At 36.2% G+C, this 22,473-nt stretch overlaps 1 protein-coding gene across 8 annotated transcripts in view; it reads left to right on the forward strand.

Annotated features, from left to right (window-relative positions):
- LOC138698100 (uncharacterized) overlaps positions 1-22,473 on the forward strand; it is a 960,595-nt gene that overhangs the window by 848,789 nt on the left and 89,333 nt on the right. For all 8 annotated transcript variants that reach the window (XM_069823820.1, XM_069823825.1, XM_069823823.1 and 5 more), the window contains one exon: positions 5,457-5,605. In XM_069823820.1, coding sequence (XP_069679921.1) covers positions 5,457-5,605 — 149 coding nt within the window. The remainder of the gene's footprint in view (positions 1-5,456; positions 5,606-22,473) is intronic.

The raw sequence follows: 22,473 nt of genomic DNA on the forward strand, positions 1-22,473 counted from the left end.
GTAAAAGCTTGATTTTTACTCTAAACCGATTGTTACAAGACAATCTCGACGAGCCAAAACGACTCCTTCGCCCCCAACTGTCTCTCAACAAAGCTCCACGACACGCTTTGCTATGCTACGGTCATATTCTTTCCATATGACTCATCAATGATACACCGTGTCCCGCTTAGAGGGATCGAGAAATAAGTGCTAATTTAAAGTATAAATAATGGTTTTATAACATAACTTTTTGTACAACTTGATGTACAAACTCTCCGAGTTTCGGAGAATGGTTAGTGCAACTCGATGAGTGCGCCTCGCGCTACCCTGAAGACATAAAATGTACTCAGCCTTCTGCCAAGTATTCCATAACATTTGTGGGGTGATTAGCGCAGGTGTTGTCTCAGTTTTTCCAAAGTGTCAACTGTATCACGTTGGTACAAAACACTTGTCACAAAGTCCCAGAGGAAGGTCAATGGGCGTCAAGTCGGTTGACCTAGGTGGCCAGACAATGGTTCTCCTCTTCCGATCAACCTATTGGGAAAGTTTGCATTCAAGAAGCCACGCACTGCTCCATAATAATGGGGTGGAGCCCCATGTTGCTGAAAAACCGATTCTGGGAGGAGTCTACCAACAACAAATGTTCTGCACATGTCCAGATACACATTCCCTGTGACTGTTGCCTCGATGAAGAAGAATGGTCCAATGACAGAATGTTCTACTGAATGGCGCCAGGCTTGTTACCACGATAAACGTTAGTGCGCATGTGTATGAACATTTAACTGTTTTTAAACCATTGGTACACAAACTTGGACAGTTTCTCTATCTTGTCAGATGTAAATCACAACAATATCTTCATCTGATTTTAAATGGTGAGCATTTATTTCCCGATCCCTCTAAGCGGGACACGGTGTATTCTTTCTATGCGTAATCGACAAAACTGACGACCGCTAGTAATGTGTAACGACCAATATATAGCGCTTAAATTCTATGTGGAACAAAAATATCCCGTCGGTCGTTATAGGTATCTCTAACATATTTTCAGAAACTATGCGTTCGAGAGGTACAAGTTTTTTTTTTTCAAAATGGACTACACCAAGAAATATTAAAAGTCAGAAACCCCCACCTTCCCTCGAAAATAATTAGAAGAGGGTGACGTGTTTAAATTTCAGAATGGAACAAAAACCTCCCTCCGGTCGTTCTAGTATTAAAATAGCCTACTCTTTTATAAGTGAAAAATATATTAAGTAAAATTTCATGCGCCAATATTAATGCTCTGGTGTAGAGAGATTTTTAAATGACACTAAACTTTTATTTCAATTTCTCTTAACTTTCATTTCTTGCTTTATTCCATACAGAAAGTTACTGTATAAGTAGGCCCTATATTATTAGTGACACACGCATGCTATTTGGTATACACTTTCTTTTCGGCGAAAAGAAATTTTTTCTGTGTAACAGAAATTTCTTATTTTGTTGTATTTGAAAAATATGCCCTCACATTTCTATAAAGGTAGATGTAAAATTCATTCCTCAAATTGTAAATGCTAGTATTGAAATCGTGCTGCAGAAATCTTAAAGAGCGTGGAGTAAAATATCATAGACATATTTTATTTATCCTTGAAAATGACGGAATTAAATCCCTTCGATTGAATTACTGTATCTTGGTGCTTTTTTAAATTTTGCCTCACCTTTTTTAGAAATTAATCTATAATTTGAATTGTTCGGTAATGATGTTAAAAAGAAATGAAAATTATACATCCATTAGGGAAGAAAAATACATTCCACCAATCTCTCCCCTTAAAATATATCTAGGCCTCAGAATGGTATGGATAATATAGATTAATAATAGAGGATAGGACAAGCCCACTCTTGAATGAGGTTGTAATCTTGGGTGTGTTTTTATTTTCGTATGTTAGTGTGATGAGTGATGTACTGTAGTGTTAAAAGTTGTATAATCAAGTTGTATTGAATTCTTGAGTGAGTAAAGCAAATCTTTATTAAGATTAACTATCTCCTGGTGTATATACGACTTTCATTCATTATCATTGTACTTGTGTGAAGTAATTTCGCCTGTTCAGTGTTTGAATGACTACGTAACGATTTTTTGTTTACTGTTTTGAGTCATCTAATTCTGTAAATAATTATTTACTAGTAAGCTTAGAGATCCATTATGTTTTCTTAAATTAAACACATTAAAAAAAGTCAACTACACAGCACTACTACACAGGAAGACAATAAGTTTGATGCACAAAAATAGTACTGGACCAACGATTGTCCCCTAGAGTTTTGCAACCGATTTAAACGATAAGGTAAAGGTGCTTCTAAAGTCACTAATGCAAGGAAATTTATTTAAATCACATGAATATAAGTTATTTGTTAAAGAATGCATGCGCCCTGAACCAAATAATCGAAAACTATCTTTCATTAATGGAATTATAAAGTCCATGAATATAGAATTCCATATGGGTGAGTACGTGGCAATATAGTCTATCTTAAATTAAAACGTAATGATCAGGGCAAGGGATTTGGAGCACTATAAGGTAATCGTGAAACGTAGTAGGCCTATATACGAGTATAGCCCAAGGTTTAGTGAATTGGAACCGTGCTACAGCATTGACAAAGTAGAAGTACAGTTTAGTCATAGAAAATTACACGCAACTTATTACAAAATTATTTGAGAACAAATTAATGTATTGCATAGTTTAAAGTAATATATTGGCCTACATATATCATATAAATTTTATTTCGAACTAAATAATTGAATCCATTTGTTGATTTTTTTTTCTTAAAGGACATGTCACTAGATATCAACGTGTAAAACTAAGGAAATTCTTATAAAATGAATTATTAATATAGTAAAAGCTCGAAATATCACATAGGTACATTATTAACAGTCAGAAAAATACAGTTGTCTTTTAAACCTCTTAACATAGTTTTTTGTTGGTTTTCCAAAATTTACATTAGTTGACTAATGCCCTTAAAAAAAGAGACAGAGGTACATAGGCCTGGCTATACTTTCTCGACATCGAAAATATTACAGTATTACACATTAAATATTTACAAACATAAACCTTATAATTCTTGTGTGATATTTTATTGTACATAGTGAGTATCATTTTCAAATTTTCCATTTTCCATTTTCCTGTTACATGGAATAAAAAAACTTGGGCCTACACATGGAAAAACTGCGATCCACCTTGGCTGACACAGTTGCAGCATACTTGAAATTAGGCACGTCACTTATATGTACACTTAGCGGCAAAAAGAATGGGCCGGCCGACAATTTCTAAGTTCCAGAGACATACATTGCGCATGCTCGTCTCGTCAACGCCGTAGTTCACTAGGTAACACATAATTAAATCATTTAAATTCGTTGTATTTTGTTTAAGAGGCTAAAATATGTAATAAAATCGAATGTCGGGTTGATTCTAGATACATCAGGGCCCTTGAAGAGTGAAATAATAATAATAAAATTGATAAATAAAAAATCGAACGGAGCGAATATGAAGAGGAAAACCATGTATTATGCCGAACTGATATAAACAGTTGCAGTAGCGTAAGTTGTTACGGCATTGGTATATTGAATAAGTTAGTAGTAGTAACTCAAGGTTCGAATCTACCCCAATCTTACTTTTTTTATTACAAATTTGCCATCATATGTGTCTCGCAAAGCTATAATTATGTGGCGATATCTCTTAGAATATGCCCAAACTCTAATAATAATAAACCTCCCTTTCTCTTTCAAGCAATACTGCTATCTGTTAATATAACGTTCTGTCTCGTCATTACGCTTGAAGATGGCACAGAAACAATAACTCATTGCCTTAGTTCGCATAGGTTATTCTGCGTATGCTACTCGCCGACAGGACTTAGATTGGAGAAATGTCATTTTCTCCGATCAGGTATTTGTCTCCAGTAACATTCTGTGTATGCTACTCTCCGACAGGACTTCGATTGGAGAAATGTCATTTTCTCCGACGAGGTAATTGTCTCCAATAGCAATGATAGTATGCTCTAGTTTATTGTATGAATGACCACCGATACGCTTCGCGTGAGGGTCGCGTGTTGGGGGTGGATGTCATACGATGGGGCAGGACTTATGGAACGCATCCACTGTCTGTTTACGGCAGAAGTCTACGAACACATTTTGGCAAATGTAATGATCCCTTCCGCCCGAAAACGATATCCAGAAGGAACACTTTTCTTCCAGCAGGATAATCATCCGATACACACCGCCAACCGGATTCAAAGATGGTTTACGAGGAGGCGTGATGTCGACCCAGTCGACTGGCCTCCAAATTCACCAGATATGAATCCGTTTCAAAATTTGTGGGCTGCAGTCAAAAGGATCCTACGCTCTAATTGGGCAGAACAACCACCCGTTCGAACACCTGAGGAATTGTGGGACAGAGTTCTAGATGCAAGGGAGAAGATGGCAAGAATTTAGACCTGTTCCATAATCTTGTGGACTCCATGCCGCTCAGAATAAGGAAGATGTTGACGTAGGTGGTTTGTGGACGAGATGCTAGTCCCCACCACAGCCTTGTTTTGTTAATATATTATCAATTGTTTGTTTTTGTTAATTTAATTATTTATTTGTGTTTGATATGCGTCTGTTTTTTAGGATGTGAAACAAGTATTTTTGTTTATACAGACCAGGTCTCACCTATTAATAGCCCACAGGTGATGGGCAATAATATTTTTACAAGACAGGGATAACGAAGTTTGTTAACAAATGCCATTTCACATTTAAACTAATAAATTAAGTAAAAGTTAAAAAAAAAAAAAATTACCCTACCAGGAGGCGGACTCACAACCTCCGGCACGGATGTCAGACTTCTTACCACTGGGCCACACACTGCTCGTAAGGTTTATTACATCATAGACGGACGACTTTCAATGAAGAGACACCACAGCAATGCCTTGCAGTGGGTTACGTTTGCACGAGTGAACCGCGCGATAGAACTTAGCATTTCTATCGGCCAAGAGTCGACCCATTCTTTTTCCCGCTAAGTGTACATCTTCCATTATGTCATTAGGGTATGTGTTCAATAAAACTTTTGAAATTTCACTAAGTGTGCTATATCCACTGTGTTGACGTGAATATGTCTATAATGATCATATTTATAGTTCTTCCGATGATATGTTATTTGTTTGTGGAACAATCGTAGCTTTCAATTAAGACATCTGTTATTATTACATTTCATGTCGGAATTGCTTCATTCTAGGTGCCGCAAATATACGACACAATCCTTCCAACTTCATTTCTCTTCCAAAGGAAGCCATAATTATGATATTATGGCCATTTAAAATCTATCGGATTTAGCCGGATTTATACGCGCGAACCTTCCTCCAAACAGCTATCACGATAACTGTATAGATAATCCAAAACGACATCTAAACTACAAAAACATGTGGATTGATATTAATTATGAAATGCTCGTATTATACAGTGTGTTCATTTGTTTGCAACGCAGCGAGCATCGTGGGTCCGTCGGAGCAGTACGTGCGCCAGGGCAGCACAGTGACCTTCACATGCGTGGTATCGTCGTCTCCTTATTTGGTTGGGTCTAGACCGCCGCGCGTCGTCGATTGGTTCCATTCTGGACGTCCCGTCACAATACAGGTAAGCTAAAGCTTTTAACTGTATACATTTTAATAAAGTAACATACTGTACTATATATTATATATCTGAAAAAGTGTGAGAGATAGCTGAAATGAAATAACCCTTTAATCACTAGAACATCTTCCCAAGTAGACATATAGGTTAGGGGACGGGTTAGGGTCGACCCTTTGCACGTCGGCCATACTGAGGCCTATTATGCACTTCTAATTTATGAGATGAATGAGGATGAGGTGTACCAGCCCACCGGCCGCATATGATCCCTCGCTCGCTCATCCAATGGTGACCCCCTATCCCCTCCGCCCTAAGTTCATACCACCCAAGTGACCAAGTAGCATAGGATCCATTCCAGTGGCCCTTTCAAGGTGTCGAAGCGCCCTTGGAAGTGCTCTTAAGGAATGAATCCTGGCAGAGGTATTGCGGAAGGCGGAATCCAGGAACAATTACGGAGAGGACGCCTCTCCCACCCCGTAAGCTGACGAAGAAATACGTCTTGACCTGAATATGTCTATGGAATGAGATTAAGAAGACGAATGATACGAAATCTAAATTATTTTTCTACACGGGAGGGGAAGAAAAATGGACTGTGCCAATGAAAATTCCAATCAGAAAATTGCCTAAATAGCTCTATAGAATCACGGAAAGACCACAGTCAGCTTGGTCAGTCCGGGAATCGAACCACGGACCTCCCGAGTGCGAGTCCCATGCAGAACGCATGAGACACCTCGCTCGGTAAGTCTAGCAGAGATATAAATTTTGTTAATTAATTTCCAAGTCATAGTCAATGTAACTGCAATCTAGCTATAACCTTTACATTACACATTGTGCCATTATTCCTTTAAAGGGAAAATTAAAAAAGAAAAATATATAAATTAGAATGACACGTTACTATATGCAAGTATTCGTGGAATTGAATCAAATGAACCATTATGCTCGGCAAATTAATATTCAGATTTTACAGTATTCCCTAGAAAAATTTAAATATGTAATATGTAGCCTAATTATCAATGATACGTACTAATGAATTCTTTCAGGATATTTTTGTTTCTTTAGTGAAATGTCCGAAGACAGGTTTGAATCTCATAAGTGACACAATAAGGCATCACTCATGCGAGAACTAAGCCAGAAGATAATGGGATAGAATGGCCAGTTTCTATCCCTTTCATTGCATACATCGCTGACTGGTAACAGATTACACTAATCAGACTTCAGATGTATATACAATTTTTCTTCCTCTGACACATATCGTGAAGCGAAATGTACTACCTATACGCCTAGTAGATGTACAGCTGTCAAAAGAAAAAGTGGCCGCTCTCCTGAAATTAAGTTCCCTTCGTGTATCTTCGCTACAATTCGGAGACAGGCGATGTTACATGTTGTTGGACCACGTTGCCTGATATCTACAGTTATAATTGAAGAATTCTGTGTGTTATCGATAGCACAATGGTAGCGTTCAGGCCTCTTATTCATGAGGTCCTGCGTTCGACTACAACCACGTGCTTTTTATGTTCTTTTTTGTTCTGTTTTTGAGAGAGACAAACTATACATAATGGCTCCTTTCTCTTTTACGATTATTTTTGTAATTAACATCAGGTCCATTAATATATTATGCCATGACTTTATCATTATGATATTGTGGCTGCAAATGGAAAGAAAAAAGATTTTATTCTCAATAAAAATATCTTTCGTGGCATAAACAAAACAAATTTACTGGCGTCGGCCTTAAAACATTCAAACAATTAAGCGTTCAAAAAACAAAACAAAAGCCACAATTCAATATTTAGTCTATCTTCCTCTTATCTCGATCATCTTGCAGTCGAGTGGGCATGGAATTGACTAGTCTTTGCAAATAGCGACTGTTTTTAGACACGATATTCCAGGCATTCTGAACATACATACATAAGTGTTCTGTCCATGGGCAGGTCTTTCATTGCAAACCCAGCAATCTCCAATCTTTCCTATTTTCTGCCTTCCTCTTAGTCTCCGCATATGATCCACATATCCTAATGTCGTCTATTATTCTTTTCAACCAGAGACCCAACCAGTTTCTTTTTATCTTTCTAATCAGTTTCAGCATCATTCTTTCTTCACTCACTTTTTCAAACACAATTTTATTTCTTATTCTATCTGTCCACTTCACACGCACCGTTCTTCTCCACATCCACATTTCAAATGCTTCAATTCGTTTCTCTTCATTTCGTCGTAATGTCCATGTTCCTTCCCCATACAATGCCACACTCCACACAAAGCACTTCACTAGTCTCTTCCTTAGTTCTTTTTCCAGAGGTCCGCAGAAGATCCTTCTTCTTCTTCTATTTAAAGCTTCCTTTGTTCATGTTTGCAGTTTTTCTTGGGAAGGATAGGCCTAAATGCGGTAACATCCCGTTGCTTTCCGCACACCACTATCTCTTTCGCATCTTATTAAATTCCAGGGGGCCCAAGCGTGGAGATGAGGAGAGTGGATTTGACTAATTGGGCCCTCCGGACTTCACCGAAAGTCACGGCAAGGGTTAAATATTAATTCTATCAGGATGTTTGACCCGATCAGAGATCGGGAAATCTCAATTAGCCTTTGCCCCCCGCATCCTGGACTAGCTTCTACGAATCATCAGAAAATCTTAGAGTGTGATTGTGCCAATTTTTCCGAAAATGTTTCCACACTTTTGCCCTCGTAGCTCAGCGGACGAACGTCAGATTTTAGAATCATTAAACAAGCACTCTACTGCTGGTCTGCGAGGAGCAGATATGGAACATTTTCATAGTTCCGGAACTGCTTGTACAAGCACATGCATCGTGTAACATCGCCGCGACCCGAAGTGGACTTTGAAAATATTCGCTGTTCACGAGTGCGGCCACTTTTTTTTTTTTTTTTGACAGCTGTACATATCAGCCAGAATCTAAATCAGATATACATGGTATGCAGGCTGTTGAAAACACAAAATTAATTTTTAATTTTAATTATATAGGCGATATATATATAGGTATGTATGTATGTATGTATGTATGTATGTATGTATGTATGTATGTATGTATGTATGTATGTATGTATGTATGTATGTATGTATGTATGTATGTATGTATGTACACTTGTGCAGCTTGATTCAGGAATTTTGGCCCCTGCAAAAAGTAAGTAGACCAAGTCACTAAGAGCGAGTTACTCATCACTACTGGCGAGCTGGGTCAGACAGGTCAGGTAGCGCAGTCATTACACCAAACACTTCCTTCTTATCAAGTCGCGGTACACTCCGCCGTAAATACACAATATTCTTTCACATATCTCGTTATTAGAGATGGGCTAAACTGTTATTTTTTTGAAACTGTTCCAAAATAACAGTTACAAAAAAAACAGTTTCGTAAGAGGCATCTGTAGATTTGTTGCGATCGATTTCAGTTCACTGATCGAGGTAGCGTACCTGTTTCAAACGGCCATGTTCCGTGTTATAGTTTCGACAGATTGGGCAAGAAATCCCAACAAACTTCTGAGAAATTCTAATGACAACTGCAACATGTTGAAGCAAGGAATTCCCAAATTTTGAGGTTTTCATTGTTCATTGGCGTACATCTCAAATCACATTTTATAAGTTCGTGTGTAACTTTCACAGCATGATTTATTTAACATAACATTTACGTTTCAGAAAATTATATACAATAATTGGTTGAAATTCGTGGACAATTTCAATGTTTCTTACCGGTACAGTACTTGTAGCCTACATTTTCACGACACCCATTCCAATTCTTCTAGGTTATGTTGCACAAAAATACGTGCTTGAAATTGAAATTACAGTAATCGATTCCTCATATTTTTTTCTTTATAATAATACTTATCTGTTATCGGCTTCCTTCCGAAACTTGCAATGTGTGAACTTTTCAGTGTAATTACGTATCACATTGTTCAAATACTAAGGTTTAAATTGCTAACATAAGCCTAGTAGCATGTAATCCCCTAGAATAAACAAATCTAATCTCACCTGATTTGAACATATTCAGCATAAAAAGACACGCTTACATAAATTGTAACATAAAGACCAGTAAACACCAAATAATATCTGTATAATTACATATCACAGTCTTGAAATACTTAGGTTTAAACTGCCAATGTACAATAATTACATATTAGGCCTATTACAATACTTATTTCTCAATACGTATATAAAAATTAAATCCAGAATATAGTGGCATGTAATTGTCTACCAGAGGACTATTTAATATTTATAATCATCTTGTTGTCTACTAAACAAACCTAACCTCATCTGATTTAAACATCAATAATTATTCAACATCAAGAAAGAAAGATATAGGTACTTAAATAAATTATAACACAAAGATCAATAAACAAATAATACCTGTATCGCAGTGTTGAAAGATCTTAGATTTAAACTGTTCATGTTCAATAATTAAGTCTAGGCCTACATATTATTACAATTCTTGTAATATTATATAGTAGCATGTAACTGTCTACTAAACAAACCTAACGTCACCTGATTTAAATGTCAAGAAAGAAAGACATACTTAAGTTGAATGAATTTTAGCACAAAGACCAATAACCAACCAACAAACAACAAATAATACTGTATAATTACATATTATCACAGTGTTGCAAAATTAGGCGTACATATTATTATAATGCTTACAATACAAATAGCACTTTAAAAAACAAAAAAGTCCAGAATATAGTGGCATGTAATTGTCTGCTAAACAAACCTTGGACAAGCTTCAGAATACGATTGCCTTCTTTCTTCTCTACCCACAAAAAATTCCAACCTTTTGCACACAAAATAAAATTGGCACAGAAAAGTGCTTTTTGTATAGACATGACACGGCACATTCGACAAACGCAAATACAATTTTTAGTACGTATTTTAAGGTAATTGTCAGTGAGGGAACCATATACTGAAGTTTTCCCGCATTATTTAACTTACAATAGTATAAACAATATGTAGTGTACGTCAAAATATATGATAAGGCCTATATAATATCTCAATATGTAATAATCTATTTCTTTGTCTGTACCCAATAATTTATTTTCGTGGTATTAATTAATATTGTTAATGGGGAGGGAATGAAAGAGATTAGTTAAATTGAATTTCGCGGCCTACGAGATCGATGTATCGTTTTCAAGCAGATGTCGAAAGTAGCGCCAGCAAAGCTCGTAGCATGTAACGTTTTACATTATGTTGCATGAAACTGTTTTATGAACCTGTTACAAAGAACAAGATGTTTCGTGGAACCAAAGAGTATAAAATGCAACTTTAATCTGTTTGGAACAGTTGGAACAGGTTGGTGCACGAAACAGTTTCATTTTTGTAACAGTTTCAAAGTAGCAGTTCCAGAATATTCGTCCCATCTCTACTCGTTACTAACCACTACAGTGCGTCTGTTGACTAAGCAATGTCATGATAACTTATATTTTCTTGGCATGAATGTCTCTCACCCACATGCAAATAGATATAGATATCTATATATATTATACTAGATATTATTTTCATTCTTCCTCTTCTGTCTTATCCTCCTATGCACATTTGTGATTAAATTTCTTTCTTATGACGCAATACAAGCTCGCTCACTAGCCAAACAACCAACCAGGGGTCAATAACGTTGAATCGATTGTATGTATGTACAGTATGTACTGTTCTCCAACCAGGAGATTAAGCGTGAAAGGAATGTCCTTACTATTGCGTCATCTATTGGAGCGAAATAGATAGATAATATTACAGTTATAACGTCAGTTTAAAAAACATGCGCACTCCTACATATGCTATTTCCTGTATGTAGGGATTACAAGACCAGGAAATTAACCATGATCTAATTTTGTAAGTAGGGTAGTATAAATGTGTGTATTAGTGTTATTGTTTGTGCTTTGAGAGTTACCCAATGGAGATGCGTGTACCCACGTGTGTGACCTTATGACATCAACATTCATTCATAGCATAACCCCGCTACGTCTCATTCCCCTGAGAATTTCTCGTGGTTGGAGTACAGTATGTATGTATGTATGTATGTATGTATGTATGTATGTATGTATGTATGTATGTATGTATGTATGTATGTATTTTTATTGGGTTATTTTACGACGCTGTATCAACATCTAGGTTATTTAGCGTCTGAATGAAATGAAGGTGATAATGCCGGTGAAATGAGTCCGGGGTCCAGCACCGAAAGTTACCCAGCATTTGCTCGTATTGGGTTGAGGGAAAACCCCGGAAAAAACCTCAACCAGGTAACTTGCCCCGACCGGGATTCGAACACGGGCCACCTGGTTTCGCCGCCAGACGCGCTGACCGTTACTCCACAGGTGTGGACTGTATGTATGTATGTATGTATGTATGTATGTATGTATGTATGTATGTATGTATGTATGTATGTATGTATGTATGTATGCATGTATGTATGTAAGTATGTATGTATGTACATTATGTATGACTATCTATGCAGACATGCATATGTGTGATTTAATTCCCTAGTTTCATTCCTTAACTATTGAACTTTTATTACTTCTAGTCGTTTCCTTAGAGTTGCGTGATAATTGCGTTTCAATGTTGTATAGGTCATTGCATGTAACAGAATGAGTAAGATTGTGCAGGTTAGTGCATGCGATATAAGCTGAGAAACAAATCTGTCTGGTTTGGAGATTGCATGAAAACCGTTGAGAGGTAATTGAGACAAGTGCATGCTTATCAGGCGTCGGATTGGAGGCTGTAATGAAGTAAAGACGTTACCACGATTCCCAAAGAATCGTTAAACCATGACAGGAAAGCAGAAATTATAGTCTATATATAACTTAATACAAAAGCTAATATTGTTAAGTTATAATTCCGGTGATTTTGTGTAATGTTATTAATTAAATTATTAATCAAATAATTTTGTTCCTACTCTGTGTCAGGGTGTGCCGATAAATTTGCAAGCATATGTCTATATTGACTAATAAACTGGATTAAATATGGTCCTAAATCGCTGGGTTTTGCACCGTGTCATGTGCACGCTCTACGTTTAAAAACATCTTCTCCTATGTTTCAGTTAGATTTATAATAGTACATTATGCAACAAGCCTATAATGGTAGTAATTAAGACGAAAGTATGTTTATGAAACGAACGCAAGCGAGTTTCATAATTTTCATAGAAGCGTCTTAATTACCATTATAGTCAAGTTTCATACGACTTTTTATGCTCGACCATATTTCTAACTTGAAATTATTCATAAGTATTCATGTTATTCTTATCTGACTGAGGAGCGGAACTGACCTAGTGCAATATCTCGTAAATTGTGAGATGTGCGCAGACGCGAAAGTATTGATTTTTTTCCGAGAAACAAATGTCGACATTGACCTTGATATAATCTAGAGAGTAAAATAAACATTAATCTTGATATAACCTTGAAACTGAATTAGACATTGAAAAACGAGATGACAAATTGAATTTATATGAATATTATTTACAAATAACGCTAATTATTATAGTAACAGAAATGACTTTATTTCAAATATAGGTAATTTATTGTGCAATTGGTGAAATGAATTTGCGGGAATGTGCTTTGTGAAAGGCTGGAAGATGATGATGAATTGATGTTAATGTGTGTATTGTTTTTTTCGACTGAGTTTAATATTGTATTTGAGATTTCAATTTTATTTTTGATCGATTCTTCAACATACCTTCTGCGACAGTATTGGTTAGCTAGTGTTATCACTAGTGTCCGCCATTTTTACTTTGTCTAATCTCGCGCTAGTTGTCTTTCGATTGCATATCCGAGAATATTCGATACTTGCCCTTTCATATTGCTACAATGGTATTTTCTGGTGGTGGAACACTGAACTTTAATGAATAGGCGTACTTTAATGAGGTCCATTGAAGGGCTGCTACCATGTGTATAATTACTACATTTCGGTATGGTCGAGCATAAAAGATTTGATGGTATGGAATTTCATGCTTAAAATAAATGTACGAGAATACGCTTATAATAACATGAATGCACCTATATCTGAGGTAAGCTAAAAAAATCCGAACCACTTTGTATATTAAAAAAGTTCTCAAATTATACTTGGCTAATTTGTGGGGAAACTTTTTCTAGCCATTTAGGATATAAATGAAGAAGAGAATTATTAGTAATTTAACAAATATTTTTTTCCTGTCATATTGGAGAGTCACAAATTAGGTATCAAGTAACAAGTTTGTGTTTTATTCCTTACAGTTGCATGAACGTTTTAACAATATGCTCACATATTTTGAGAACATTAAATTTATTATTGATGTATCTTCAGGCAGTGTATCAGGTTTCTACATCAGATATTCCGTCTGAAATTCCCATTACGTAAGGTGGAACGAGGGGGTAATACTAAAGATGTGGAATAAAAAGATATTCCTTAGATGCATTTTGCTTCCCATGTCGCCTTTAAATAAATTCTGCATCGCAACAGCTTTTTAGCTTTTCTATAAAAAATTGCTGTCTTTCTCAGCCAGTACTGTAACGTTTTCTTTGAGCATTTGCTTTAACGAAGACCTAATACAGAATATTGAATATAATAATTTACAAAACATATACATTACATCATTGAGCGGTTTAGTCTGGTTTGCGATTTCAAGATCTATGTGTTTGTCAGAGACTGTAGTAAAAGATTTCTTATGAAATTGCAGTTGAAATTTGCTCTTACCGGTTCCTGTGAGAAGTCTGTCTAAAATGGACTAGGGGCAAATAATTTAATTTCTTGAATAATTTCGAGGGGAAAATTGTTCCGGAGCCGGGTATCGAACCCGGGACCTTTGGTTTAACGTACCAACGCTCTACCACTGAGCTACCCGGGAACTCTAACCGACACCGATCCAATTTTTTCCCATCTATATCCACAGACCTCAAAGTGGGCTGACAACCGTCAAGCAACCAACTTCGAGTGCACACTAACTCCGTGTGACTTAAATTGTCACACGGAGTTAGTGTGCACTCGAAGTTGGTTGCTTGACGGTTGTCAGCCCACTTTGAGGTCTGTGGATATAGAGGGGAAAAAATTGGATCGGTGTCGGTTAGAGTTCCCGGGTAGCTCAGTGGTAGAGCGTTGGTACGTTAAACCAAAGGTCCCGGGTTCGATACCCGGCTCCGGAACAATTTTTCCCTCGAAATTATTCAAATCAACTTTACAGGGAGTTACACCTGAAATCTTGATTTGCATAATACACGACACTGTTCGTTAACAGAAAACCACAATTTAAGTCACACGGAGTTAGTGTGCACTCGAAGTTGGTTGCTTGACGGTTGTCAGCCCACTTTGAGGTCTGTGGATATAGAGGGAAAAATTGGATCGGTGTCGGTTAGAGTTCCCGGGTAGCTCAGTGGTAGAGCGTTGGTACGTTAAACCAAAGGTCCCGGGTTCGATACCCGGCTCCGGAACAATTTTTCCCTCGAAATTATTCAAATCAACTTTACAGGGAGTTATACCTGAAATCTTGATTTGCAATTTAATTTCTTATTTCCTACCGTTACCAATCCACGGACAATGAAATACGAAACTGTTCTCATCTTTCATATATTGGGGGATAACAAAATAATTAAAAAATGATAACGAGAAATAGGCTTTTTTATACTAAGTATCAGCCCGAGTATTAGGTTTGAGGTACAGGATCCTTGCAGATAATTCACAGGAACGTTTTTGAAGATGACACCATAACATCGGGCCTTGTCGCCGTAATAATTGTATACATTCCTTAGTTATATAGATGAGAATATACAACGTGTCTCTAAAAAAATTCTAACACATAATTATAAGGGTAGTGATTCACACTTTTATACAGTGCACTAACTTAAAATTTCTCCACTTATTTACCATCGTTTTCAACACATGTTACGAAACTTTCTCATGTAGTATGCAGAGCTTAGATGCATATTCCTTGTGGAATTATTGCAATTATATCCGTTAGACCTATTTTATCTTGCAGATAGTCAACATTACGTGGCTTGGTTACATATACGTGTACATGTCTTTCAGCATTTATCACAACCAAAAATCGCAGGGAATAATATCCGGTGAACGTGCTGGTCATTACATTGTTCCTCCTTTACCAATCCATCTTCGTAGATATGTTTTATTAAGGTACGTTTGGACATCCCTAGCAAAGTGCGGTGGAGCACCATCCATGATTTTCTATTTAGTTGAAGTTGAGAGACCAGAATCTGTACTGTATCGTATTATTGATTTGCTTGGACTACGTAAGAAAGCTTTTAGTACCACAGCTATGTTTTCAAGGCATCGGTCTGTTCGTGGTCGACCGCTGTTCGCTTTGTAATTGTCAGCAACTGAGCTGATTTCGACGAACTTTTCAAAAATACGGTACCGTAGTTTCCCCTAACTATGGTCCAAATTTATCATATTTTTCTATGTATATTCAGTACTATTCATCCAGATTAAGTGAAATTTTGGCTTCGGACTCTTGTAAGTTTATATTAAATAAATATTGACATATGTGTTTGAAATTATTTAATTACATGTGTTGAAAAAAATAACAAGAATTGGTACATAGTTGTATTCTGAGTTGCCCAACTATGGTCCACTCATATATTCATGCTTGAGAGCATGAATGGACTATAACTGGACCTGTAATTAATCGTAAATCAATATATTGAGTTTCTAATTTAAGGGTAGAGACGTAATCTAGCACAGAAATATTAAAAATAAAAGAAAAGTACATGGATTCTTTTTATTAGTTCACATTACATAAACACTCAATAAACAAGTTAAATCTGAAAGTCATTTTTCTGCAATAATGAACAACTACACTCACAGGCAAAAAAAAACCGGGCCACCTAAAGTTTCTCAATTTTTTATGAGGCGAGAATCAGAAAATCCTTTATGAAATGAAGAAAACATTTCTTCCCAGAAAAAAAAAAAAAACTTACAAATTATATCAATTTTCTTCCAAATGTTCAACTGATTTTGTGGCCACCCAGATGTTGGTAATAGCGAGTATTGCCTCCCCGTGACTGTATGGCTATTACCATTCGCCGATTCAACCCTTCGATCATATTCTGGGTGCCAGTCTGGTCGATTCTATTCCATTCATTACTTAGAACATTTCGGAGCTGCTCTAAGTTACTGTGAGGAGTTAGACGACTTCTAACTCGCTTCCCTAGCATTTCCCACACATGTTCAATAGGGTTTATATCAGGACTTCTTGCTGGCCATGTCATCCTATTCAATCCAACGTCTTGAAGAAACTCATCCACGATTCTTGTATCATGAGGGTAAGCATTGTCATGCATTAACAGGAACTTTCCACCAATAAGTGGGGCATATGGTACCACATGTTAAATTAGACCTTCTTCGATGTATCTTGGAGCAGTCAAAGCACCTTCATTAATGAACACAAGTTCTGTGTGAGCTTCATACGAAATGCCACCCCATACCATTACTGATCCACCTTGGAAACTGACACGTCAACTGAAGAAACATGAAGAAAAACGTTCTCCTTCTCTTCTCCACACTCTTTCACGTCCATCTGTAAACTAAATCTCGATTCATCTGTGAAGAGCACTCGTCGCCACTCCCCCAGGTTCCAATTAGCATGATTTTGAGCAAAACGTAATCGTTCAACATGATGTTGCTGGAGCAATTCTGGGACTTTAGCTGATCTTTTGGATTTTTGAAAGGCATGTTGGTCCGACAAGTTAACAAATTTAAAGAAACAAATATCAAAAGTCCTTCAATAACTGTCTATTAAAAATACAAAATATTACATAGGTTACATGAACATATTCTGACTAGCGCTTTCGCTATTATAATAGCATCTTCAGGTCAGACTTTTGTGATGTTATGCTTTTCATATAAAGACATGGATAGACAAGTAACCTGCACACATGTCAAATACTTTTATGTATTAATTTTTGAGACCTCATGAAGGTTTTACTGCCATATATATATATATATATATATATATATATATATATATATATATATATATATATATATATATATCAGACTGTTCATAAGTCTTTTTATTTCTCTTATCATTGTATTTTTATATTTTCACGTCATGTACTTTAACAAAAATGCCAGTGGTGGAGTGTACATGCTGCATTGTAAGAATTGCCCAAAAAAGTATATTGGCCAAACCAAAAGGAATTTTAGGCCTAGATATTCTGAACATAAAGCAGATTTTCGTCACAATCGTAATAAATCCAAATTCGCAACCCATTTGATTGAGAACAACCACGAACTTAAAAAAATGTCTGACGCTTTACAGATTTTAAAACCCATCAGTAATGGAACCTTTAATTTAGTTGCTGAAGAATTTTACATAGCTAAATCGCTTAATAATACAGTTTCATTAATTAATGAACAATTACCTAGTTCCGGTAACCCCTTATTTAAATTAGCCAATGGAAACTCTTCTCACTGCGGCACGTACCCCCCTCCACTTACGTCATGACGTGTTTCTCATACTGTGTCATTGCACCAGTCACTACTACGCCACAGACCAGGCAACATCATTTTCTTTTATTACGCCAAGACCAAAGACCTTGTAAGTATTTTATCGTCAATTCACTTCTTTTTCTGGTTCTACACAGATCCCTCACTAAATACTTATTATTGATTTTTGCAGATTTTACAATGTGCTGCTACGTCGTGGTGACTGATCCAAAGCAATATTTTAATTTGTTATTCTTTTTATTGTCTGTGTCGCTATTTTAAACTGCATATATTTTTTACCAAATTGTGATCCATCACCTGCACATATGTCAAATACTTTTATGTATTAATTTTTGGGACCTCATGAAGGTTTTACTGCCATATATATATATATATATATATATATATATATATATATATATATATATATATCAGACTGTTCATAAGTCTTTTTATTTCTCTTATCATTGTATTTTTATATTTTCACGTCATGTACTTTAACACTTTTCGACGTTACTTGTCTATCCATGTCTTTATATGAAAAGCATAACATCACAAAAGTCTGACCTGAAGATGCTATTATAATAGCGAAAGCGCTAGTCAGAATATGTTCATGTAACCTATGTAATATTTTGTATTTTTAATAGACAGTTATTGAAGGACTTTTGATATTTGTTTCTTTAAATTTGGTCTTCTGGAATCAGTCCACATTCATCCAGACGTCCTCTTACAGTTCTCTCACTCACATTAACTTGTCTTATTTTCTGGAAGGCTCTTCTGGTCTCAATAGCTGTGGAATGGCGATTTCTTAATGTGTTTAGGACTATAGAATGGTCGTCACGAGCCGAAGTTATTCGTTTTCTCCCTGAACCGGGTCTCCTGGAATAATCTCCCGTCTCTCTAAAGCGATGGTACACTCGTTGTACAGTCGATCGAGAAATCCCAAGAACTGCAGCCACATAACGCTGACTATTCCCACCTTCTATCAATGCAACTACTTTTTTGAATCAGTAGGACTTAGCGACATTAATATACAATGAAGTACTCCAATACTGCCTCAAAAGAGCTTACCAGTCTGTAAACATCTTCAGCTTAGCTCGAAATGAGTCCGAGAAGTTTACAGACAAATTACAAGAAGAACGAATCTTCTTTTCAGATCATTGTTGGCTATTACGTACTCAGTATTACATTGTTACGTATCACAAAATAAATGAATAGCTAAATGAACCTCAGCATACCTACAATTGAACGAACACAAACTATTCGACAAGTATCAGTCAGGTTTCAGAGCTGGACACAACACAATCACTGCTCTACTTAAAGTGACCGAAGACATTCGTGAAGCAATCGACTCTAATAAAGTAACAATACTAATACTTCTTGACCTTGGCAAAGCTTTCATCTCTGTAAATTTTGACCTGCTCACCCTTAAATTGAGAAATCTGCATTTGATAGAGACTGCTGTGAGTTGGTTCGAATCCTACTTACGGGAAAGACAACAATGTGTTGTATCCGGGAATCGAAGCTCTTCCTGGCTTAACATAACATCAGGTATACCACAGGGTTCGGTACTCGGACCATTGTTGTTCACAATATATGTCAATGATATTACATCTCTTGTAAGGCATTGCAACTATCACTTGTATGCTGACGATCTTCAATGCTACATCTCTTCCCGCTTAGACCGAATAAATGACGCTATAGATAAATTGAACGAAGACATTGACTCGATTGTGACATGGACAAAGAAATTCCATCTTAATATCAATCCTGGAAAGACACAAGCAATTATATTAGGAAAGAAACGGCAAACCGACGCTGTAAAACACCTTGACATATCCCCCGTTAAAGTAAGTACAGTGCATATCCCTTTCAGTTCTTCGGTAAAAAATCTTGCCATTCACATGGATAATAATCTCAAATGGGGCTTGCAAATCACAGAAACCTGCAGAAAAGTATATTCTATTATCCATGTGCTAAAAAGGATAAATATTTATCTTCCCTCTTGCTTAAAAAAGTCCCTTGTGCAGACGCTTGTATTTCCCTATTTTGACTCTGCTGACATTTTACTGACTGATCTTTCAAGCGACAACAAAACGAAACTTCAACGTGCTCATAACTTGTGTGTAAGTTTTGTAAGCAATGTTCGTAAATATGATCATATTACCCCATCCCTGGAAACAATAAGTTGGCTTAAACTAGATAAGAAAAGAAATTTACATTCACTTCTCCTTCTCTTCGAAATCTTGAACTCTTCTATTCCTTCGTACCTGTCGTCTCGCTTCACTTACCTTTCTTCCCACCACAATATGAACACACGCTCTCGCCATGAAACAATACTAACAATACCATCCCATCGCACCTCCTCATACTCATCCTCTTTCACAATAGCCCTGCCAAGTCTATGGAATTCGTTACCTGCTAGCATCAGGGACTGTCGAAATAAAATTGAATTCAAACGCAAACTTACTAGGCACTTGGTCAATAATTGAGACTCGTTCAGACATGGTTTCTTGTAAATAGTTCCCTTAATCTATCACAAAATACTTCAATATCCGGTAATTTCATTACTATAGATTTTTGTTATTGTAGGTTTAATTTGTAATTCAGTGAATACAAAAATATTCTTTGTTCTTAACTTCTATGATAAAATGTCTAGCTTTCATTAATCTGGTAATCTTGTCGTACTTTAATTTTTATTGTAATTGTAATTGTAAATTTAATGTTAATTGTAATTTTATTGTTCATATTATAGTTGTAATCCCATGGTAGAGGGGCAGAGAAGGCCTGACGGCCTTATCTCTACCAGGTTAAATAAATAAATAAATACTACTACTACTACTACTACTACTACTACTACTACTACTACTACTACTACTACTACTACTACTACTACTACAATTATTTAAAAAATCCTATAATTTTAAAAATTTTTAAAGAAAATGTAGTTGGCCCGGTTTTTTCGCAGGTGAGTGTCTATTAAAGAACAAAAGTACGGTATCAAAATAAACACATTCTTAGCAAAATATTATGCAAATAAAGTCAATGATAATATTTATTTATCGTACTGAGAACTACATTCATTAGGCTTATTTCGATCCTTTGAATCTCCAATTCTCTTGTAAATCTGAAATTGAAAATAGATTTCGAGACGCATTTGGGGTCTTCAATTTGTTTCATTATGTTTACCTTTCTATAGAATAAAATGTCTTCCATTTCTCGCCACCTCAGTAATTGCCGCTTCTTACTATACATGAAACAACAGCTCCATTGTTCTTCACTTCCAAAACTTTCCCTGGCCACAATTCCTCTTCATAAGTAACTACCATATAACTATGTGCCTATAGCATTATTTTAACAAATTTCTTCTTCTTTTCCACATCTGACTCACTGTCTGTAAATATGGAGAGAACACCGGAAACATCATAATCTGTATCCAATTCAATTTCATCGCTCTCATAGTCACTTACAGGGACGGTTCTTTTCTTTCTACCCTGAAGTTTTCGTTTTACCGGATCATCATTCGTGCTAATACCATTGATGCTAGAACAGCCTGTTTCTTTGTTTACTTGACTATAATGTTAAATTGTGTTTTAGAATATACTGAGATACCGCATTTGCAGAACTAAATAATCACATTGATCACACTTTATTGAAACAAATATTTTATAATGAAATACAACTATGGTCCACGAAAAATTGTGGTACATAGTTGAAGACTGACTTGTAGCCTTGAGGTTAAACATTTTTCACGCAGAGTTCTTAACCTCCGCCAGTCTAATTATTACGTGAAAGTAAACACTATATAGCCAGGTTTAATTGTACAAAGAATCATATATCTACAACGTACCAGTTCTGCAGAGGAGAGCTTAATAAAACAGACAATCAGAAACTGAATGATTTCGTTTTGCAGACATTCAGTAGAACGATGCACACTGACCTTGTTAAGCATCCATATCATTGCCACGTGTAATGGAAGATAGAAGCATCTATGGGGAACATAATTCCATCACATCGGCGCCTTAAATGGCAAACACCGAACTCTTGGGGGACTAAGTAGTACATAATGCGTTTTGGAACATAGTTGGGTGCCTGGACCATAGTTATGGGAAATTACGGTACATGGTTAATCTAGATGGTGGATCACTATTGAAGTAGATTTCATATTTTTTGCGAACTTCGAACCAGCAATATTTTCTTTTTTTTCCGAGCTGAATATTATACCAAATTTACAAAAGAGATGAAAATGAATTCATTGAGTCCATGAAAATATCATTCATTAATAGTGTTCTTCCCAAAGACAGATATTTGCCTGCAAACCCAGCATTCTCCAATCTTTCCTATTTTCAGACTTACTCTTTGTCTCCTCATGTGAACCATATACAGTATCTTAATGTCGTCTATCATCTGATTTCTTCTGCCCCGAACTCTTTTCCCGTTCACCATTCCTTCCAGAGCATCCTTCAGTAGGCATTTTCTTCTCAG

Source organism: Periplaneta americana, chromosome 4 (assembly GCF_040183065.1).
Source record: "Periplaneta americana isolate PAMFEO1 chromosome 4, P.americana_PAMFEO1_priV1, whole genome shotgun sequence".
Classification (NCBI taxonomy): Eukaryota; Metazoa; Arthropoda; class Insecta; order Blattodea; family Blattidae; genus Periplaneta; species Periplaneta americana.